Here is a 24,724-nt window from a genome sequence, read left to right as displayed (position 1 = left end):
CGATCACCCAAAGGATACTCGACCTTTTTTTTTTTTTTTTTTTAATGGGTTTCTACAGGCTCTCTTTTACTCCATAACAAATTCGAGCCGCCTACGCTCTCCCATAGGGTGCAAATCGTGCTACTCTTGTCGTCTTGGTGGCTCCTGTTCGGCCCAAGAGAGGTCGGGGTACAAAAAGTAAGTAGTTATTATATTGCTCTGCTTTCGGGTACCGTTCGGGTCGCTTCGTTGATATGATCCTAAATTTTTGAGGCTTGCTTTGCTTTTTAGGAAAGAAGGATGAAGAGGTGTTGCTCGATCGTCCTGACGAGTCTTCTGAGGCCGGATCAGAGCGAACTCAGACAGTCCATCGAGGGCGAGTCCTTAGATTGAGGTTGCAGGCTCAGTCTCCTGGTCTTCCTGCTAGGCCAGTGTCGGTTGTTGTTCCGTCTGGTGAAGCTCGCAAGGCACCGGATACTTCGGCGAGTTTTGCTGGTGATCGAGCTCTTGATGACGAGATCGATTCATTATCTCGACGATCTCGACGTCGAGTTTTGGAGGAGATTAACTCGGTGACTTCGGGAATATCGAACCCGAGGCTTTCTCCGTCGTAGCGTGCTTCCGGCGAAGATACCTCGCAGGTTAACCCCGGTGTCCTTCCTTCGAGCGTGCCCGAATCTTTTTCGTTGTCGTTTACGTATGACAGCGAGGTCCCCATCCTTGAGAACTCCGAGTCACTTGCAACAATTTGGCGTAAGATCAGAGCAAAGGGGTGCAAGCTTCCTTCTTTGGAGCACCTGCGAGAGCGCGGCGCCTATGTTTGGATGGCAGTCGCAAATGCCAAGGTATGTTATCTTCGTTTGACTCTTTAAGGAGTGGAATGCTTAGTTTTGACGCTATCGTTTTTGCTTAGGCTATGGAGGCGAGCAATGACTATGCCCCTTTAATGGAGGGGGGATTGGCAAATTTTCCTAGTAAAGAAGAGATCGCTGGTTATCTTCTCACGATCCAACAGCTTGGGGCGAGCTGGAAAGTGCTCGGGAAGTAGAGAGACAGCGCGAAGTGGATTTTGAGGAGTTGAGGAAGAAGATGGCGGCGGAAAAGATCATTGCTCAGAGCGACCTTAACTCGATGGAGGAGAAGTATAGGCGAGAGATCGAGGGTCGAGATAAGAAAGCTTGCAAAGATCTCCATCTAGCTCGTGTCTCTCTTGTGAAGGAGTACGAGGGGGTTTTGGCGGCAGTCAAGGGAAAGTTTGAGCAGAAGAATAAGGAAACGGCCGCAGAAATTCTTTTGCAAGAGGCGCGAGCTTGTATCGAAACTTTGACAAAGTACAGTGAGGGCGGCTTCGAGCTCGAGGCGGATTTGGAGCGCCTTAAAGACCTGGAGATATCGCTCGAGGTCGACTATGGTCTTGCTTCGGTGTCAGATCTTTCTCTTGGTCGTCTCGATCTCCCCGAGATCTCTGGAGATTCAGTCAATCAGGATTGATGCAAGGGTTGTTTTGATTTAGTTCGACGTTTGCTATGTTTTATATGTATGTTTTTTTTGTTGGAGAAACGTATATGTGTTTTCCAATGGATTTATGGGATAATACCTTTTTAATCGTATTTTCGATTAGTTTTAAGCTTTATTGGGCTTGTTGTTTTACCTTTTGAAAGGTGTAAAACAGAGACTGGTCAGGAATCTGTTTTATGGGCCTTTATATTGCCTGATAGCAAGTTTATTGATGGGCTATGCTTAGGAGTTAGATGTTCGGAATGATGAAAGCAATCCTAACGACTGTTTATTTGGTTGTTTAGGTTGCGCTCGGTGACGAGTTGCCTACGTACCCCTTTCAAGGGATTAAGCCTTATTGTAGTTCCGTTTTTGACTGAGCTGTGGGTATCGATGGCCCCCTAGCTCGAAGTTTTGATCGTTATGATCAAGGTTCGGGTTTGCGTTACTTGTAATATTTCTTTAAGTTGTAGGCGTTCCAAGGTATCATTTCTAGGACGCCAGTTTTGACCTTTTCTAGCTCGTAGACTCCGGTTCGTATTTCTTTAGTTACTTTGTATGGTCCTTCCCATTTTGTTCCGAGCTTTCCCGCTCCTGGTTCTTTCGTTCCGTCGAATACTTTCCGGAGAACTAGGTCGCCTACGGAGAAGGCGCGGTTTCTTACGTTTGAGTCATAATAGCGTGCCGAGGCTTGTTGGTAATTTTGTACGCGTATTGCTGCTTTTTCACGTCGTTCTTTGATCATATCCAGCTGATGAATTAACAATTCTTCATTGAGTTCGGCGTCATCTGGACAGATTCCTCATCGTTGACTCGGGACCTTAATTTCGGCTGCTCGATCCCGTAAGATAATGAAAACGGAGTTTCGTCAGTTGCGGTGTGGGAGGTTGTTCTGTAGGCCCATAAAACGCCATGTAGCTCTTCTCCCCACCTCTCTTTCTTGAGGTCGAGCCTTTTCTTCAGATTGTTCGTTATAGTCCTATTTGCGGCTTCGGCATGACCGTTGCATTTTGGGTACCGGGGGCTTGCAGCCTTAATCTTGATTTTCCACTTCACGCAGAATTCGTCGAACATTTTGGAAATGAATTGTGGTCCGTTGTCGGTTACTACTTCGTATGGCAGACCATGTCGACAGATGATGTTTTTCCAAATGAAACTGGTTACTGTAGTGGAAGTGACATTTGAGAATGCTTCGGCCTCGATCCACTTGGTGAAGTAGTCGGTAAATACTAGAAGAAATCGCAGTTGGGCTGGTCCGGAGGGTACTAGCGGACCTACCACATCCATGGACCATTTCATGAAAGGGTACAGAGAGGATATGTGGACAGTTTTTGGGTCGGTTGGTGTATCATTCGGGCGTGCCTTTGGCATTTGTTGCATTTCAACGCGAATTGCTCACTGTCGTCAGCGATTGTTGGCCAGAAGTAGCCTAATTTCTTTATCCTAATTGCTAAATATCGTCCCCCGGAATGGCTTACGCATGCTCCCCCGTGGGTTTGTTTTAGGATCGTGAACGCGTCCTTGGGGGATACGCCTAAGAGGTAGGGCTCGTCTAGGCTCCTTTTGTACAGTCTTTCCTCCATGATACAATAACGCGAGCTCCGGGCCTTTATTTTTCGAGCTTCCCATCTCTCGGCGGGGAGCTCTCCGTCCTTTATATATTTGAATATCGGGACTCTCCAATCTGGTCTGGCTTCCAGTTCTTTTTTGAAGGCTTCATGCGCCTCGTTGCTGGTATCATGGACAGCCTCCTCGGGGGTAGCTGAGGTGGTAGTTGTCCTTCTGGTCACGACGCACGATGTGCTCGGGGTCGATTGACTGTCGAGCTCGATGTTGTTTTCGTTGTCGAGACCCTGGCTTTTTCTTCGTGCCATTCCTCGCGTGGATTGATCCCCAGAAGATCGATCTCCTTGCGTGGGAGATTTAAGCTTGGTTTATCTATCCATTCTACTGGTATTATTCTTTTTACTGCTGGATTGGAAGTTGAAGCCATTGCGGCTAGCGCATCGGTTGATGTATTGTCCCCCCTTGGGATTTTCGTTAGTTCGAACCTGTCGAACTGCTGGGCGATTTCTTGCAAAAGTGATAGGTATGCTTCCATTATTTCGTTTTTTGCTTCTTATTCTCCATGGAATTGGCTCGTAATCAATTGCGAGTCACTGAAGGCACTGATTTCTCGGGCCCCAACGCTTCTTGCGAGCCGTAGTCCTGCAATTACGGATTTGTATTCGGCTTCGTTGTTCAACGCGCTGAATCCTAGGCGAAATGATTGTTTGATCATCTCTCATGTCGAAGATTCGAGCTGTATTCCGATTCCGGATCCTTGTTTAGATGACGTCCCGTCGACATGTAATCTCCATTTAGTACTCGAGCTTGAACTGTCCTCCTTTGGGACAAGCTCGATGACAAAATCTGCTAGTATTTGAGCTTTTGAGCTCGTCCATGGCTTATATTCTATGTCGTACTCGCTAAGCTCGATCGCCCACTTCGCGAGCCTGCCGGACTGGCTTGGGGTATGAAGTATCATCCGGAGGGGTTGCCACATCATGACTATGATTGAATGAGATTTGAAGTAGGGTCTCAGTTTTCTAGCAGCTGTTACTACCGCGAGGGCGAGTTTCTCCATCACCGGGTATCTGGTTTCTGCGTCAATTAACGATCTACTTACGTAATATATTGGTTAATATTCTCCATTTTCTTCGCGGATTAGGACCCCGCTTACTGCGTGTTCTGAAGTAGCAACGTACAAGAAGAGAGTTTCTCCTATGATTGGTTTAGATAACACGGGCGGTTCGCTGATGTATGTCTTGAGTTCTTTTAGTGCGGAATCACATTCGATATTCCATTCGAATTTCTTATTTCCTTTCAACAGTTTGTAGAAAGGAAGGTACCTATCGGTCGATATGGATATAAAACGGTTTAACGCGGCTATTTTTCCGGTGAGGCGTTGTACTTCTCGGACCGATCTCGGGGGTTGAGTATCGACGAGCGCTGCGATCTGCTTTGGGTTGGCTTCGATTCCTCTTCCAGTTACCAGGTAGCCGAGGAACTCTCGAGAGGCTACCCCGAACGTGCATTTGGTCAGGTTCAGTTTCATTCTGAATTTGTTAAGGATGTTGAAATATTCTTGCAACTGGGGAACATGGTCGCTTGCTCTTGACGACTTTACCAGTATATCGTCTATATAGACTTCTATTGTTTCCCCGAGCTGTTTGGAGAACATCTTGTTCACCAGTCTTTGGTAAGTGGCTTTTTGTGACCACCTGTCCCGCGGACCCCAGATTTCACAGCGTTGCAGCGCACCGACCCTAACCCCTCACCGTGGGAGGAACTGCCTCCATATCCACTGGTAGGTTATTGATGCCCTTGGCGTTACTCGAACCCAAGACCTCACCCTTTAACAACTCTCCACAAGACAAGTTGTCACCAATTGATCCGAACAGCATTACTTTGTAGCAGTATGTTCCTCGTTCCGTGATGAAGCTCATTTTTTCTTTGTCTTCGGGATTCATAAGGATTTGATTATAGCCTGAGAATGCGTCCATGAAGGATAGCAGTTCATGTCCGGCTGTGGCTTGTACTAGCCGGTCGATGTGTGGTAACGGAAAGTTATCTTTCGAGCATGTTTTGTTGAGGTCGGTGAAATCGATACATACCCTCCATTTTCCGTTCTTCTTCTTAACCACGACTGGGTTTGCGAGCCAGTCAGGGTATTGGACTTCGCGGATAGAGCCTATTTTTAGGAGTTTATCCACTTCGTCATTTACGACTTTGGCTCGCTCGGGGCCTAGCTTCCTTCGCTTTTGTTTGATGGGTTTAAATGTGAGATCGACGTTCAGACCGTGGGAGGCGGACATGTCTGCTGCGGACCACGCGAACGTTTTGATATTCTGTTTGAGGAAAGACAAGAGATCGCGCCTTAGTTCTGGAGGTAGACCGTTTCCGATGTTAACAATTTTTTCGGGGGAACTTTCGTTCAGAGGAACGGTACTGGATAGATCTTTCGCAGGCTCTTTAACCGAGAGGTCTCGTACGAGTGGAATATTCTGTTCCTCTTGTGGCATTTTTTGGAACTCGGACACGTAGCAGGCGCGAGCTTGTTTCTGGCTTCCGAGTATGGTTTTCTCTCCAGTTGGAGATACGAATTTCACGCATTGGGGATAAACCGAGGGGACTGCCCTCATCTGGTGTAACCAGGGGTGTCCGACGATGGCATCAAAAGGCATGGGAAGGTCGACTACAGTGAATTCTGTTTCCTGATTTTTGGTCGCATGGTTTCGTAGTTACTATCGCGACTCCGAGTGGATGGATTGACCTCCCTTCGAAACTGGTGAGGGGTGCCGCTTCCCGCCTGATCTTTGGGGCCGGTTGTTCGAGCGACCATGGCGTTTTTTGTGAAATGATGTTAACAGCACTCCCGGTATCGACGAGAATTTTTGAGAGGATCGTGCCTCCAACTTCTAGTGCGATTACCAATGCGTCATCGTGAGGCATATCGAGCTTTATAGTTTCATGTTCGTGAAAAGTCAAAGCTTCTCCTTTCCCTGGTGTATTTTCGGATGCGGTGATAGTAGGACTCTTAATTATTCTTCGCGTGGAACGGGAGTATTTATCGAGGTTGTCAGCCTCTCTTGACGTGATCGTCTTGCTTGATCTAAGGAATTCGAGATCGATAGATCCGATGCGGTTAGGTCGAGTTTGGTTGGGATCCATAGTCGCGCTTAGGAAATTTAGATCGATTTCTTAGCAAAGATGTTTTTCGTTTATCTTCCCTACATCGGCGCCAAAATGTAGAACCTAAATTCTACACAAAGTATTTGATAGTGATCGTGGTTGATCTAGGGAAGACAAATGATGTTGACAACGATATCTGTAGAACACAACGATGTTTAAATAGTTTCTGGTAGGCGAAATTAGATTTTATTGATAACTGGGGTCGAATACAATGAATTGAACTAGACAAAGGAGATCGATAAAGGTAGAATCTAAAAGTGGGAAGACAATAAGATCGATGTGAATGTGTAGCTCTCTCTAGGGTTTTCAACGTGTCCTCTTCCATGTTTCTTCTCCTTCCTTTATAGCAAGTCGACCCCGAGATCCCTGTGGCAGTTCCGCGATCTCAGCTTTTTGTTACGTGATCTCTGCGACCTCCGCTACTCTTGCTTCGAGCTCGACTCTCGTTGTGGGCATCGGCCTGTCTCGACCCATGCCTTGGATCGTGGCCCATCCAACAAGCTTGAACATTAACAGGGCTGGCTCAACACTATTAAATACCATAAAAAAATTGTTTACCCTATAAATTTAAATGCATATATTGTTTAAAATATTTTTAAATTTAATCAGTAATATTTTGTAATGAAAATAAAACTATATACATATCAAATAATTTTTGACACTTTTGAATTTTATTTATTATATTTAAAAGATTTTATATATAAAAATATAGATTTATAAAAAAATTAGACTCTTTAATTATTATTATACGGAGATACCCAGACTTGAAGTCGGGATGGTCACACCGCTCGTCCCCCTAATGAGCAGGCCCTGAACATTAAGCATATTCAAAGTCCAAACAGAAATAAACATTAAGCATAATTTACACCCCCATATGTCGTCACGCAGCAACAATGATTTCATGATATAGCACTCCGATTATCTCTTTTTTTTTTGCTAAAACTACCCCAAAAAAAAGAAGATAATCAGAGTGCTATATTTGTCATGAAATCATTGTTGCTGCGTGACGACAAATATAGCACTCCGATTATCAAACATTAAATTTAGTAACCTTGTTTTAGTTTTCTCTTGAGACTCATTAATTAAACGTTTTAATCAAAAAATAATATGTATATATACTGTGTTGATATAAAAAAAATATTTTAATACAAAAATTAAAAAACAGAAAACACATAACTAAATATGAGTGATTTTTAAGATTTATCTATTAATAATAAATAGAATGTAGAAGGAAATTTTCAAACAAAAATTATAAGTAAGAATGTTCAAATGAAAATATAAATAAAAACTGGTTAAAAATAATAAAAAATGTTTATGTCCACGTGCGCGGACAAAACACCTAAAATCTAAAAAAGTAAAAGTTAAAATGGTTAATATCATTTATATCAATTACGAATAAAATATATAAATTGGTTAAAAATAAAAACAAATCAATTTTTTGATACTATAAGTAATTAAAATTAATAATAATAAAAATTATTGAAAATCTAAAAATATATTTTAAAATAAAAATGACAATTCCTATATATTGTGTAAACACATAACTAAATAGTAATCAAGTAAAATTATTAATTTTTTTATAATTGAAAGATAATATTGAGCTATTTCTAAGACTAAATTATTAATGATGATTATAGCATATAGATGAATTTTCAAAAAAATTATAATAGTAGAAAATTTCAAATGGAAACATTAAAAAAAAAATTATCATTATAATCACTTAATTAGTAATGTATAAATTATAAAATGTTTACGTCTATGCGAGCTACCTAATTATGATTGTTTTTAATATGTTATTACTTTCTAAACAATTGCATAACTAGTTTATTATTTAAGAATTTTGTAGTTATAGAAATTACTTATTTTGCTACGGGATTTATACCGGATTCCATCTAGTTAACATGTAACGTACAAATTAATAACCAGTTTTTTTCGTAAAGTGTTTTTTTTTCTTAATATGTTGTGTATTCATTCAACGCGTTAAGTAGCCCTCATTAAACAAGTTATGAACATATATATCAATCCTGTTCGACATGCAACATATCGTTCTCCTGCTTCTGGAAATATGCTGACTATGTGTTTAGTGTTTGTTACAACGTACACTATCAATTTCTAATTGTGTAATATATTAAACTTGTTGTTCGTCAGTTCAAGAGAATTTTCAAATCTGAAAATCCTAGTCAGGTTGAATTGTTGGTCATTAGTTAGGTATTGGATATTTAAAATAAATGAATATTTAAGTCTTAAGTTCTTAACGTCCACAGCGATTTCAATTATGCTTATTTTCGAATAAAAAAAATTCTTCCGTTGATTTTAATGCCTGACCTCAGAAGTAGATAGTTTTCATAAAAAGACAGAATACGGCCATATGGGTTCTTTACCTAAATTATTTTTCTTTACCTAAAAATTTCGTTATTATGGTTTTCGAAAGTTATCAGACAAAAAAAAAGTTATCAGGCAATAAAAGTTCTGCAATATTTTTTTATCAATAAAATAATTAATAGACGTATAAGTATCCAGAATGTGGTTATTTATATTAAATATTTTCATATATGTTGATATAATTTTTTTGTAACACTGATACATGTTGATAAAAATGATATTTTCACCCAAAAAATGATATTTTGATATGTGAAATATTTAGGATTGAATAAAACATATGTGTATTTTGGTAATGATACCTGTATGTTTATATAATTACCAAATTACTTAACATATAGGTTAAATGTAATTTTAATAAGGTCGATAAAATCAAATATGAAACTGAATTATTTGTTACTTTATAATTAAACCAATCATTGAGACAAAAATTATTTGTTATTAATGTAGTTTTTTTTTTTTTTTTTTTTTTTTGTAAACTGGGTATTCATTAAAACTAAAGAAAAATAAGAAAAATACAAACCCAATAGACTAGTGTTTTGAATGGCAAATGCCAGTACAACCCATACAGAGAAATAAAACATAAAATCACAAATTGGAACTCATGTGTTGTTTTTTTTTTTTTGAAAGCCCTAGGACCCAAGTTGAAATATGCTGGGAAAAATAGATTTCCCGTCATTAGTTTGCAAAGAGGAGGAAGGTGGAGCGATGTTTCACGGTGAGGATGATGAAACAGGAGATTCAATCCATTGTTTGTAAACTGGGTTATTAATGTAGTTACCAAATTATTTAACACTAGTTTTTTACAAATGCCGAACCTTCTGTACATATGCAGCATGCTATACTTTATAATTAGACCATTCATTGACATACGTAGCACTTGTTTTTTAATTATAAATATTGAAACTTCTGTACATTTAATCGTAAATCACATCCAACCTCAAATAAAGTTTTTTTTACCTCAAATAAAGTTGAGCTTGTGATATTCTTGAATGCCAAAGCACTAATACTTCCCCTAGTTGTCGATTAAAACTACTGTTGCATGAACGTCTGCCAATTATATATGGAGCATTACATAGCATATTACGAGTACAACGCATCAATACAACTAGTATATATGCTACATCATCGCATAGCTGAACGTAAAATCAATACTTTTATTTTATCTTTTTGAAGACAAATCTTATGCACAGAGATATCTTCACTCTTTTTAACTATGTTATTAGAGTCTTTATAAAACAATTATCAAACAAAAGAAAAATTAATAAGTTGCTATATAAAGTTTACAATTTTCACGATATAATACTTTAGTATCATATCTGTACGGAGGAATTAAACTTCAAGTACCTAATAAGTTGACCATCCATTGACCTCTTTTATTCTTAATCCAATAAAAACAAAATGAACACATTTTCATATAAGATATTTCTTGGCACTTATACAAACATTATGTCTAAAAGGTTAAGAAGAGAGAACCAAAAACGTCCTTGATGGTCCACATGCCCTCAGATTAAAAAAAGTTATCTATATTCATTCATAAACTTATCCGTCTTTCACGTGTGTCTTAAGAGTTAAGATTCCAATTAGGCTGTAATTACCTGTATCGCACGTTATGCTGATTTCATTGGGTGGTTAGTATCTACTCAAGAATTTCCCAAAGGAACGTAAAAATGACGGTGTGTTCGATTAGTCTGGGTCCCTGATTAAACATGGCCTATGTATCATCGCCACGTGAGCTATCTTAGTGTATAGAACAGCTCAGGAGCTCCTAATTTCCTTCACTCCACGTGCCACGATCCCTGAATATCATCTGACTCATCTTCTTATCACCAATGAACTTTACCAAATACACATTGTATTTTATAGAATATAAAATTTAATAATATCAAGCACAAAACGCATGGAAATTGCTCAACTAAATCTTGTTCCTCAGTTTTGCTGTTAAAATGAAAATTTGAGAGTAATTGATAAAATGTTCAACCAAAATGATGATGATTTTGACGGTAAAGCAGTTAATCATAGACGCCATACCGGACGTCTGAGATGATGGCAAGTGTTGTAGCCTGAGTTGACCGAGTACTAATAATGAACGGTTTGTGGCCGGTGAAGCTAGGGTCCCACGTTTCCTCATGCGCGTGCCTTGTCTGATAATTCTCGCCAAAGAAAAGGTCCACCGAATCTGAGCCGTTGGATTTACATACGGGTCCTACATAGTGCGTGGATAAGCATCTTCGAAGCTGCGGTCCATGTCAGTGCGTGTGGACAAAACCGCACCTTATGAACAACTTGCCATCAAAATGAACAACAGACCAACTTTTTACCAACATATATACTTTATATATCTTCTTCTCGAATAGTTGGAGCTAGCTACGCCTTGTAATTTTGCATGTTGCATGTTGTTAAAGAGCTCAACATACAAAAGCAAGTCTTTGTGACATCAACAGGTTTTCAACTCGGTATCAAGAAAACCTTTATATGTTTTTCTATATGTTCCCTTCTAGAACTCATGGTCGTCGCGACTATAGCGTACTTCTTTATAAACAAGACACTTTGACCACACACGAAAAAACAAGACACTTTAAATGCGGAGGTACACAAGTTTTGTACTTGTACATTCTACCTTTTTATCAGTTTGAATTTAGTTGAGTTTATATTCTCTTGCTAGTATTATTAATCGGTAAATTGCTTATTGGCGCATGATTCTACTTCGTGCAATGTGGTAATGAAGAAAAGAATAATACTTTCACGAGTAGATTTTTCTGTAGGGCGTTTTTCACTCTTTTTTAAATTCATAAACAGAGGAAATGAATCCACACACCTTTTATAAAAGATACTCTTGGGCTTGGAGAAGACTTAAAACAGACCCAAAGCCCATAATAGACTATTCCAACCTTCTGTTAATATTAAACATCACAGTTTGCCAAGAAGTGTTATTAACTTATTATGGATCTCTAAATACATTTGGGCTTTCTTTATTCTATAATTAGTACATTCTCCAAATATGATATAGGTCCATTAAGAGTGGTTCAACCGTAATTGGTCTCTTTTTCTTTCTTTCAATAATAATTCTAAGCTGTTGGTAAGGTAATAATCTAAGCTGTTAGTTTATTCATGTCTCGCACTTGTGAACTATTTTGCGTTACACCTTGCATGCTAGCTAGATTACTACAACACTAAACTAAAGTGATCTTGAAACTGACTTAAGTATGTTTTTGTGCACCCGCTCTGTTGGTGTTGCTCGTTTAAGTTTTAAGCCATCTTCTTTGCACCAACCGTCTTTCTCTTTTCTTTTCTTTTTCTCGTGTAATGATTAAAATCTGTAAGGACGGAAGCATTATGGTGGCGCACGAGAGTTTCTTTTCAAGAAGTGAAAACCCCTGGCGCATGTTAGTAGGGTCTCTCTCTCTTTAAAAAAAAAATGAAAAAGAAAAGAGAAGAGACCCATGCGTAAAGTATTATCATGCGCCATTTTATATGGTCCTATCTAACCGATTCCCATCTATCTTTTCCTTTCCCCTTTACATCTTGTTTTCTTCGACCATATCCATTTTGCATTTTTGCCATACCGTTTCCGCTTATTCATTTTATATGAACATTTGCAGAAAGACATAATATCAGTTCAACTTAATTTAATTTTACATACTGCATTTTGAAAACATAAACAGTTTCCTCTATTCTTCACAACTTACTTTATACTATAGATTTAAAGATAAAAAGCAAAAAGGCTAAGTAATCAATGCAAAGTGCAATACGCATTATTATAAAATCAACATCCAAATAGCACAACACGTAATTCCAAAACAGTGATGGAAAGCCAGGACTTCTTTTTTTAATAACCTCACATGTACATATGGATAGTCAATGTCAAAAAAATTATTTAAGAAAAAAATTACTAAGAAAGCGAGAGAGATAGAAAGATTTCTTGCATCAGTCCAAATGAGTTAATCACAAGAATTATCAAAAGAGCACAACTTCGGAGCACTTTCGAAACTCAATGATTGACATTATGATTCCCCACTTAAAACTTTTAATATTCTAAGTTTAGTATAATAGTCCAAGTTGAGCTTTACATCGTATGTACTTAATCTCTTCCTCCTTTATTGATCAATGAAGAAATATGAAAACGAAAACTAAAATTTATTATTATATATAAATAATTAGTATAAACAAAGATATAAATGTACATCTGCTTCGCATTAGTACTATAGAAATAGAACACTAGTTGTATAAATCATCTATGTTTTGTTTATAAGACTCTTGAATACAGTATAACTTCGGGGGATTTAACTAAACTTCATAATATGTTTGTGTTCTCAGCTACTTAGATGTGTGTATATATTTTTCCTAGGGGTATATAAGTTACTAATGTTTTCTTTAGCTAAGTGGGTCGAACCCGGTCTTGGAATGTTGAGTTACCAGAATCTCAGACGCAGCCCATAGCTTGGTAGCTTCGGAGGAGTTGGATCCGAGTCCAGATGGTGTGGTTTCATTGCAATCCGTAAAGTACTTTCCCGATACGTTCATCAACCTTGGATTTGTTGCCACGTAACACGTCGTTGCTGCTGCCTAATCCCATGCCAAAATTAAAACAAAAGTAAGCACATAAATCCAATAATCCAAAATGATTAACAAACTTAAAGGATGATTAGAAAAGAGTTATTACTTGAGGGACGGTCTTCAGGAGCTTGGAAGTCAGGAAGAAGACGAGATCTGAGTAGGAAAAAAAGACAAAAGGGAAATCATATAGACATGATTAAGAATCATAATTGTCATGATTAATAGTATTTGTTTAAGATAAACAAATATCTCAGTGGAAACAAAACAAATTTAAGATAAACCAACCTGTCAATAAGCCTTCCCGGTCTCTTGTTAACCGGGTTTTTACAACCCCTGGGTGTACGCAGTTTACCGTCACGTTTGCTCCAATTTTCTGCATACATGTATATGTTTTCCATTAAATCCTCTTTTTATAAAGTAAAACTTAATCACTTTATCTTAAAGACCCACATGATTGTCTTAAAGCTAACTATGTTCAAAACTGAAAAGTCAAGCTTAACTAACTATTTTCATATAATTGGTTAGAATACAAACCCTAGTTATCTAGGTTTCGTGTTGTCCCTCTCCATCCATACCTTTCACCCTTCATTTACACTCAGAAAAAAATCAATAAATCCTTTTTTACAGAAACTGGACCATTATTATGACACATTATTAATTTCTACCGTAATGCTTTTGGGTTATTTTTGTTGGAATAATAAATTTCCGGGGAGTAATAAATTGGAGAATGTAAATAAGTGAGAGAATAAGGAGAGAAAGAGACCTGGAGTCTAGAAGAGAGCTCCTTGGTATGCAAAACGTTGGCAAGCTTCGAGAGAGCATACGCACGTGTCGCATCGAATTGACTAATCGATCATCCACACACATTAACCCAAACCAAAGAAAATTGTTACTAACATTTCAAAATGTCAAAACATTTTACTTTCCCTTTCCCATTTATTACCCTCCTATCACCTTACTGTCACTCATCAGTGAAAACAAAAGTAAATTCCCTCAGACAATTTTTTCCACCTCTCAAGAACACCAATCCTACTCTTCATTTAGAGTTATAGGCTTATAGCTATTGGACCCTAATATGAATGGTAGATATGTTGCATTCACTTTTCAGTTTCTGAAAAATGTTAATCTTATTACCACTTTGGTTGGGATATCTGCCGGAGATATTCGATCAAATCGCCAGAAAACCAGCCGTGAATGCCGGATGTAACGTTAACAATCCTCCCTTGAACTCCTGTTTCCTCTGCCGTTTGAATCATCTTCTTCAGTAGCAGATTCGTCAATAGAAAATGGCCTGACAATAAATTTTTAAAAGATTGTTATGATTATTGATTAAGAAGGCAATTAAAAAAATAGTAGTATATTATTAGGTAATTAAGATCTGTCATAGACTGTGGGAATCATTTTAAGAAAAGATTACCTAGATAATTAGTGGCAAATGTCATCTCGATCCCGTCTTCGGATATTGCATGTTCATGTGCTAATCTGCCTGCGTTGTTTCTGATTGGACATTTAAAATATATATATATCAGAGAAGATAGTATTTAAATCAAATCTTATACAAATAAAAATTAAGAACTGATACAGTATTAAGTATGTTCTGTTCACATAAATTCCCAGTAATATCCGCACGTACATGTGTGTATAAATTTATATACATGCATATAACTTGATTTAAACTTTTTTGAAAAGGATTGATTTGATTTTCTGAGAAAAAGATAAGCAAACGCAACATAAACGAAATTAAACATGTTTATAATACGTCATTAATTAATGCAATTATACACATAAAAATATGAAATTCATAAACGTAAATTTCAAGAACATTAAAACGTAAATTGGTTTAAGAAGAATTTGACTTACATGAGAAGATTAAGAGGTAGATGGAGAGATTCGAACCCGGCGACGAAGCCCCGCACGGAGGAGATAGAGCTGAGATCAAGCTCCATGACGACGATCTCCGCCTCAGGAAACTCAGATACGATCCTTCCTTTAGCTTCTTCCGCCGCTTTCACGTTCCTCGCCGGGAAAACAAGCCTCGCTCCTCGTTTGGCCAGCACTCTCGCCGTCTCCGCTCCGATCCCCGACGTCGCACCTTCACCAAATGAGAAAAATAATCACGACTCACCGGAAAACTCGTTTCAGAGGAATAAACTGAAAAATATGAAGAAGAAACTCACCGGTGATTATGGCTGTTGTGGAACGAAGGTCACAGTTCTCCGTTACCTCATCGGCGGTGGACTTCGAGCCGAAGCCGCTAGCACCGGCGACACCGATAAGGTACCTTCCAGTCTCGATCATTTGTTCTCTGCGAGGACGAACAGTCTTGTTTTTTTTTTCTCTTGAAAGGCACACAAGAAGAAAAAAATAAACCGTATTTGCTGTTTTCAGTTGTGAGGGTAGAACGGTAAAATAAGCAAAACTCTCTCTCTGTTTCTTCTTCTCTTGTCAGGTTCTTGTAAGAAAAACGCCGCCTGGCAAGGGAGATAGATATAGGGAGAGGTATGAGAGAGAGAGAGAGAGAGAGAGAGAGAGAGAGATGAAGCAGTAATGTGTGTTATTTATAGTCAGCTTTTGATTGATGAGGTGAAAAAAGTAGATATATCAACTTTTTCATCAGAAGGATCGGTAAAAGAATTTAATTATCATTCCTTTGTACCTTCTCCCTGTTTTTAATTTATTTCCCAGTGGTAGGTCTAGTGGAGTATTTTATTTATTTATTTATTTATTTGTTTTAATATGCATTCTTGTTTAAAAATCTCAAAATACAGGTTTAACAGAATTTACATTACTTTAAAATAGACACCACAGAAATACTGCAAAACAGAAGAAATTACTTCTATTTTCAAAGTTCATAATTAAATAGCAAGAGATTTTGTTATAATTACTTGCACATATGTTACAACCAAATACATCAACATCTAAATTAATATTATAGAAATCTACCATTAAATAAGAGGATACTTTATAATAAGGCATAAACTATTTCTTTCTAAATTTAGGTTTAATACTTATCAATTTTCAAATTTCTTTCCAAGCAGCAAAAGTTTTATTTTTAGATTTTGCTAAAATTGGAGAAAGTTATTCAACGGATATTAAAGCATATCACTGGTTTAATGGGGAAAATTATCAACTTTTGATACGGGTTATTTGTTATTATATATATATAGAAAGCTATCATGTGGCTTTCTGTAATTATCATTTTAAAATTTATTTCTGTTAGTGTATTGATGAATAATATATGAAGACATTTGGGTCAAACCTAATTATATATTTAGTATTCAAATTAATTAAATAGCTGCCAGTCTCTGATTTGAATATAGATAAATGATTTTTGTTTCCTATATTCCATGACTATATTAATTTTAATTAAAAGCCCTAATCAGTTACCAACGCTTATTTTTGCATAGCAAAAAGCCGAATACAAATGAAGATAACCAAATTAAAAACGGAATATATTGTCCTCGTAGGCAAATATTAACGGTCAAAAGGCCTAAGGTTTGACTCACTTAGTGTCACTCATCAACTCATTATTCCGTCCTTATTTTACTAATCCTCATTTAAACAAAATAATCGTATTTTCTCAATGTCTGTGCAGTTAATAGTTTTCCCACTATCAATCTCGGAATAAACGCCGGTCTTGGGAGTACCGGAAAAAATATTTTATAGTGAAAAAAGTTATGAATAGTAAATGTAATATTACTCGTTTACAAGAAAATAAGTAGTGTATCTTGTTTGATCAAAAAAAAAAAGTAGTGTATCTTAAAAATATTAGGGCTGAAAGTTTCTGAAAATAGGAAAATGCTGTGATGAATATTAGTGAAATTGTAAACATACATTATTCAAGTGCCGTTAAGCTAATTGCGTAAGTTACAAATGATTAGTCAAATACTTAAATGGATATATAACGTCTGCGAAGTCATCATTTAATAAAATTAACAAAACGTACGTATAGACTCTAAGCTTATATAATGAGGGTAATGAATTATTAGAAGCTTGACAAAACAAAACAAAAATATTATAAATGATGATATTCGAACTATATTTTATGCACTAGTAAAAACACGGGTTGGAAAGAAAAAAAGAAGTTAAATCAAGGTTAATAATAATACTCAAATGGTTTACCAAAACAAAAGAAAAAAGGTTGATGCGAGAGAGACAGCGTGTAGTTGAAGCTGCGAATATAAAAACGGTAGGAGAGGCAATGTGTGGAAGTGGCATGTAGAAACGCATATGAGAAGAATCTTGCAAGAAGGTTTACGCACGTGAGGCTTGCAAAACTGAGTGCTGGCTCGCTCTTCCTCTCCCTTGGAACACGGTCACCGATAATTTTATTTAATTTGTTTGCTAATTAGCTTGGTTATTAATTATTAGTGATCAATCATTTTTCAATAATTCAGTGTTCATCATGTCTTCCAAACATCCAATGCCATATTTTAAGGCATATAAGTTATTAACTTCCTTATAACTCTAGTAAAAAAAACGTCCTTATAAGTTTTATTAGGATTCAGCCAATGATCACGACGGAAAACTTGCCAAAAGAGAAAGTTCACATGCATTTCTCACGAATGAACATATATACAAGAAAACACACTTAACAAACAAATAAATAAATAAATAAATAAATACGATAGGGATGTTTTACAATTTCATACAACCCGTATAAGTAATATGCTTACGGGCAGTGTTTTTAAACGTTAGAAAATAATACGGGTTGGGTTAACGTTAAAATCCAACTAAAATCGAACCAGTTAAAAACCACTATCGAACCATCAAAAACCCGAAAACGGGCGACCCAATGAACCGGCCAAAGCCTGGTTCGTATATAAGCCAAAACTTTGTTAATGAAACAATTTTTTTTTCTTTTTAAGTAAAAATAGGATTTATCAAAGATTAATAAAATATCGGCTCTCGTCTTTTTTTTTTGTCTTCTCTACAACTCATAAATTACAAGATTCACAAAGTTTAATATTCACGTCAAGATATTGTTTTTGTCTACTTCCTACTTTTTTAAAATTTTATTTCATGATCACTTGTTTTGAAGACTTTAAATAATTGATACATTTTCGTTTCTGAAATTTGTATTTCAAAATATAACTTTACCTAATGTGTATATAATTTTTTTTAAAAGGTGATGGAGATGTAGAGTGATAAGATCTGCGAATAAAGTTTAAATGTGCTTTTCATATTGATTTTAGATTTTAATTATTATTTTTAAGTTTTTCTATAAATTATGACTATTTAAACATTTTATTTGATATGATCTATTTTTAAAAAAAATGCATATTATTTATGAAATATCATTAAATTTAGTTTAATCTAAGTAAACCCGATCGAACATGGATCAGACCCGGTCGAACCATAATAACCCATGACCCAAAAATTTTCGGTTCTCTAGCCGGTCCGGTTTTAAAAACACTGCTTACGGGTGTAACTGCATGTTCTAAAAAAAATAAAATTATGTTGAATATGACTGTTATCGATATTATGTTAGAATTTAACTATGTACGATGGAAATGTTGGCATTTGTTTTCTACTCAACCCTCTTCTTCTTTTTTAACATCAAAATGATGATCTATTAATTAAGTTTGGGGTGTTCTGAAAAATCAGATCAAAATAAAATAATCAATGAAATACATTTTTTTGTACAATTCTTTTAATGTCTTAGCTAATGAATCTGTTGTTTTGTTTACAGAACGGAAATGATAAACAACAGAGAAATCAATAAATCTACTCTTCAAAACAAAAACCTCATTTTAACTTCGTTCAAAACCTTGGTCACACATCTTAATTTGGTTTTCTACTATCAATACCAGGTCCTTGCAGCCGATACCAAAATGTTGGCAAATTGATATTTGTAACACACGTTCCATTGTCTAAGATATAGCTTCAACCTCCTGTTGTAGCGATATATTCTCCTCCTTTAATTATTTGCTCCCATAAGCTGGAGTTTTCCCTGGAGTCAGTCCATGCCCATCCACAGTTTTCTCTTAGTCCTTTAAATATTGAAAAATAAATAAACCATATTTTTATTAAATCGTAAAGGAATCAATCGAGTGAATACATTTCCTTCACTTTCATATTGCATTAAACTCTATAATTGTATCACATGTCTTTTATATATAATCCCATTTATTTTTCTTGTGCTGACCATTTGGATCACTTACAACCATTGCATTCAAAACCATGTAAACTTTATCCGGCTAATATGTTTTGTATTCATTGCTCTTTTGTTTTCTCTAACATAGATTCATGCAAAAACCACGCTTACTTATTATGCTCATTTTCATACAAAACATAGCAACAAACGACAAATAGATAATAATGGTTGCAAAGCTTCTCCTTCTTTATCCATTTTTGTATTGTCCTTGTTGTTATTGAGGACCAGATTCCAGCTCATTGACATGTTTAGTAGCTCGATTGAACTAGCTCATCCGACAGTGAGTTTGAACTCTTACCATCAACCAGTACTATCTTCGACCCACTTTTTCTTTGTGACAATGTGTTGAGAGTATATCTTTTGATCTCGTAGTGTCATCGAGTGCTCTATTTTTGGTTGACTTTATGTAAGACACTTTGCTTCGATATCAAAATTAAACTTCGATTTTTTTTGCCAACCTTGGTTCTAAATGTAAAAAATTTATGCTGTTCATAAATTTACTAACCATACTTTCCATAAAATGATACTTGAAAACAAAATTTTATTTTCTTCAGTTTGATTATTTACATACATCAAATAATTTTTTTAAAAAATTGTGAAATCTAGTATTCATAATAACCTTCTAAACCAAAACTAATATTACATGACAAAAATATATCATAAAATTTTACGATATATATCACTATGTTTACAGAACATATTACATTAAATCATCATTGAATTTTATTGCCAGAAATTTGGTTTGAGAATGCTATTGTCACCTTCAATTTTGCTCCCAAAACACCTCTTTTAGAATGGAGTTGATATGTAATATGCGTAGTTATCTAATTAGTTATCAGTATGACATATTCTACCGAATATAAAATTACATCTTCTATTGTTTTCTATGATGAATATTCTTTTCTGGCTTATGCGCTTCTTCTTTGTTATAATTACAAAAAAGGTAAAGTTCCTCATCATAGCGGATGGAATGGCGTCTTCCTTATCAAGCGAAAAGGTGTCATGGGACAATTTGTGGTTACATAAAACAATCATATAACACAAAGCTGACACGATATAAATTGATTAATTAAATAGTCAAAATTAATAAAATCAAGAAATCTACTTCATATATAGTTCCGATATATATCCAATATTCATAAAGGAGAATAGATGTTACGTACTATTCTTCACACTTACATGTGTTATTATGATATGATATATAAAAAATTATGATAATTTGTTTTGTTAATCATAAAATCTTGCATTAAGAGTCTCATAACTAGACCGAGAGGAAGCGAAACAGCTAGAATGCAAATGTTCAACACCTAATGGCTAATGGTACTCATTGTCCAGCTCCTACGTTCACAGATCATCCGTATCTCACCTATGAATGTAATAATAGAAAAGGTTTTTACATTATAAAATACAAGAAAATATATGTTTGAAACAATGCAGCCATGCTAAACGAAACGAAGCAATTAAATGGAGCGGGCATTTCATCACGATATCAAATAAATGAATAGTTTTTATTCCAAAGTTAAAATATTTTTAGGTTTGACTAATGAGAAAGTGCACATGGGGTTTTAGGAAACAAAATGAATTTTGACCAGTAGTAAACCAATCCCTAGTTGGACGGAAGATTCTCTCTGTGCATCATCCCTTCTCACAATCTAAACTAGAAACCATTATTTTCCGCCCTATATGTATTTTTAAGTTCGATTATTGTAAGTTTAGAGCCACTTGTGTTCCCGATTCAAAGTTTATTCGGCCGTCTAAATTATCCTTTTTTTGTAGAACGACCGACATATTATCACGAAATCACGTTTTAGAAATAATTTTTTAAAACCTATTATTGCTAATTTTGGGAAAGATTAAAAAAGAAAAATATTGTAACTATTATCATATATTAATTCACAGTACAGATTAACCTTTAATATCAAACTAGAGCTTGACCCGCGCGCGTTTATTTTTATTTTTTATAAATAATTTTTATTTGTATTAGTTATAATATATATTTTAAAATTTATCAATTCAAATAACTGTTTAATATGGCATTTCGAAACACAATAATTTTATTGTTTATATTGAGTAATTTTATTTTATCTTGTAAACCATCAATTGTATGATCAATATTTTTAGAATATGACCTGTATATCCGAACAAATGTATTTTTATTTTTTTATGAATCAAAATTTTATGATAATATATAATAATGTTTTGTATATACTATTTATGGATCAAAAATTTATGATAATGTATAGTAAAATTGTTGTATATACTATATATTATGTATTTTTCGAATTAGTAAAATAGTTACCGTATAATGTATGTATTTAATTATGAAATTTATATATGGAATTAATCATTTCCAAACACACATATATAAAATAATAGTAAAAGACAAAGAATACAAAAACTATAGGTTTATTAATTATAGTTGCCATAAAATTTTAGTTAGAATTTGATTTTGGAAATACATTAATTAAAGAAGAAAAGACAAAAAAATCATAAAAGGTAAGTTAATTAATAACTTTAGTGGCATGCCATCGTAAATAAGTTGAAAAATTAAGGGGTATTTTATTTTTGTACTTCTCTTTTAATAGTAAAGATTACATATTCATGTCTTTAAAATTAAAAAAAAATCAAAGAATTGTTGCAATTAGCATTATAAAGATTAACAAATAGCATCATATGCTTGGTTTATTGAACTTTTATGAACATTTTCAAAACTTGGTTGACATATATATCCTCCTAGGCTTTCTTTTTTTTGGTCAAAGGTTTGTTTCATTCATAACTTAAAATTCAAAAAGAGTTTTGCAAACCCAGGGTGGCTAGAGCATTTTTCGCTAGACCATCAAATCTTGTAGTTGAACGAAGAACTAAAACAATAGATATGGTTGAAAAGAGAGAAACGAGGTGATCGGTATAATAGAAAAGACCCGCCACTTCACTCAGAACCGTCCCTGACCGCAAGGCTGAGACAAGCACGATTGAGTCCAACATAACCTTGATATTTGACATACCCGCCATGGAAGTAGCCTTTAGTGCTTCCTGGATGGACATAGCTTCCACAGTAAGACCATCTCCAATGATGTTTCATTTTTCACTTTTTGCTCCATTTTGAAGCAAATTTTGCTCCAATGGTGCTTTATTTCTTACTTCAAAATGAAGCAGTGAACAGTATAACTTCAAATTTGAAGCAATACTGTTCATTGGTTCATTTTTGAAGCTCAACTTTCTAAATTATAAATTGGTCTTTAATTTTTGTTTGTTTCTATCTTTTAGCGAAATAAATTATATATGTCAATATTATCCAATCAATTTTAAATTTTTGACAATTCTATTCATCTAATTAGATATTTATATTGAAAAACATGAGAATATTCATTTTAACAACTTTAATTCGTTTAAAAATAATTGAAGATAAATAATATCACATTTTACTTCTAAACATTTTTATTAATCATTTAAAGAAAAAATATATGTAAGATGTCTTTTGTACAAAATATGGTGTTCTGTGTTTATTTATTTATGTTATGCAGTAATATTTTAATATGATAATGTTTGATTTATATTAAATAATAATTATGTTAGATTATTATTAAAACAAAACACTTGGGTAAAATTAATAAATATGAGAAAATATAAGATGTTGTTAATAATTAATGATAAAGTGGACATGGAATATACTTGAAATATTTTTTTTACAAAAAAAATGAAACAAACCATTGGAAGAGAGGTGCTTCATTTTTTGCTTCATTTTGAATAAAGTACACTTTTGAACATGAAAATGAAGTCAACCATTGGAGATGTTACATTTTTATTAGCATATTAGTTGGTTTTTAAAAGGGAGCTAATAACTTTCTTTATTAGTTTCAATTAGTAACAAGTAATGCCAACACTAAGCTGAACGTACCTTTAATGACTATCATAGATGATAAGTAAAAGATAACAAAGGGGCTAATTTTGTTTTAAAAGAGTTTATTTCTTAATTAAACAAGCTGCAAATTTTATATTGCGATTCGTCTGGTACAAGCCGATTCATCCAAACGAAGATTCTGTTTATGATCACCTTTTTCCAACTTCTATAAACCTTTTTCCAGCTTAGACTAAATAACTACTAATTAAACGTAAATCATAGACTAAATATATATTTGTATGCCAACTATATTTGACTAATAATCCACTTTTTGATCACACAATAGTCATTGATCACATATTTAAGAAGCACCTATGAATAATTCAGCCCCCACTCACCATTTCAATCCAACAACTCAAATAACACCAAATTAAGTGTTAGCTTCTATAGTTTTATAGTCATAGTTTGATGTGAATTGCTTTAATTTATTGCTCTCGACTTAGTATGTGGACATGGCTTTTAGCTGCGCAAGCCGACTTTTTTTTGTCATAGCCGTTGCTTTGCGTGCCGCAATAAAATGTTGGGGGGGGTGGATCAAATTAATAATCTTTGATAAATTTATACTATCATGTTCTCTCTTTTATGCAGTGTTCGACCAATAATGTAAATGTTACACTGAGAAAAGGTTCTTGAATTAAAAGTTAGTTTAGTATACACATTAATCCTTATTTTTAACAATCTACAAGGAATTACAGCATTTGTGTAACATCAAAATCAAATATTGTAATCAAATTGTGGAACTATACAGTGTAGTTACTTAGATTACTGAACTGTGATGATTTTAAAAGAAAATTTAAAAGGTACTTTAGTATAAAAAGAAGAGGACAACTTCTTTTGTTCGGCCCCGCCCTGCACCAAATTTGAGTTTTGCAAATACGAAACTCTACACAGTATTTTTGTATAGTTTTAATGTGTTTGTTAAAAATTCAATTTGTTTTGTATAGTTTTATAGTTTTAAATTTTTGTTATGATCTTTTTGTTTCTTTTTAATTTCATGTTGATGGTTTATGTTTCCTTTTAGTCTTTATTTTCTATTTTTAAGCAAAATCAAATTACTTTTTTTTCTGTGAAAAAGCATTTGATTTGATTTTTAGCAAAAAAATTTGCTTTAAAATGACGTTTCATATGCTCAAGGCTTTTCTTTGATTTGTTATCAAGATTTTATTGTGAATGTCAAATTATGACGTCGGAGAAAATAAATTTGATTTATTTACTTACTTTTGAAGGATACCAAAACAGAAGTTAGATTGGCTATCTTTCAAAGAATCTATTCAAGTGGTTTAGGCAGAGAAGATATTAAGAGTGGTTTAATTTAATTTTGATAAAGATTATCTAGGTGTTTTTCCGCAATTTTGCGGATAGTTATATTATATAAAGAAATATATATTATCTTTACACTGTTATAATTTTTGAATAATAATTAAAAATTTAAAATTTAAAATTTAAAATTTTTAATTTCAAATATTTGGATAATAAAAAATTTCAGTATATATTGTCAGAAGATATGTGAGATTTAAAAT

The 24,724-nt window shown here is 34.7% G+C and overlaps 1 protein-coding gene across 1 annotated transcript; it reads right to left on the bottom strand.

The window, feature by feature from the left end:
* Positions 1-12,707: 12,707 nt before the first annotated feature.
* On the bottom strand, positions 12,708-15,676 carry LOC106303521 (short-chain dehydrogenase TIC 32, chloroplastic-like). Its single transcript, XM_013739783.1, has 8 exons — positions 15,324-15,676; positions 15,007-15,238; positions 14,564-14,643; positions 14,281-14,437; positions 13,910-13,991; positions 13,432-13,519; positions 13,253-13,299; positions 12,708-13,155 (listed from the first exon to the last, which is right to left on the bottom strand). Exons 1-8 carry the CDS (start codon positions 15,442-15,444, stop codon positions 12,964-12,966), a joined length of 999 nt encoding a protein of 332 aa, XP_013595237.1. The 5' UTR covers positions 15,445-15,676; the 3' UTR covers positions 12,708-12,963.
* Positions 15,677-24,724: the final 9,048 nt, after the last annotated feature.

Source organism: Brassica oleracea, chromosome C7 (genome assembly GCF_000695525.1).
Source record: "Brassica oleracea var. oleracea cultivar TO1000 chromosome C7, BOL, whole genome shotgun sequence".
NCBI lineage: Eukaryota > Viridiplantae > Streptophyta > Magnoliopsida > Brassicales > Brassicaceae > Brassica > Brassica oleracea.
Note: the sequence above shows the minus strand (reverse complement) of the source record. Positions and strands in the feature narration are given on the sequence as shown.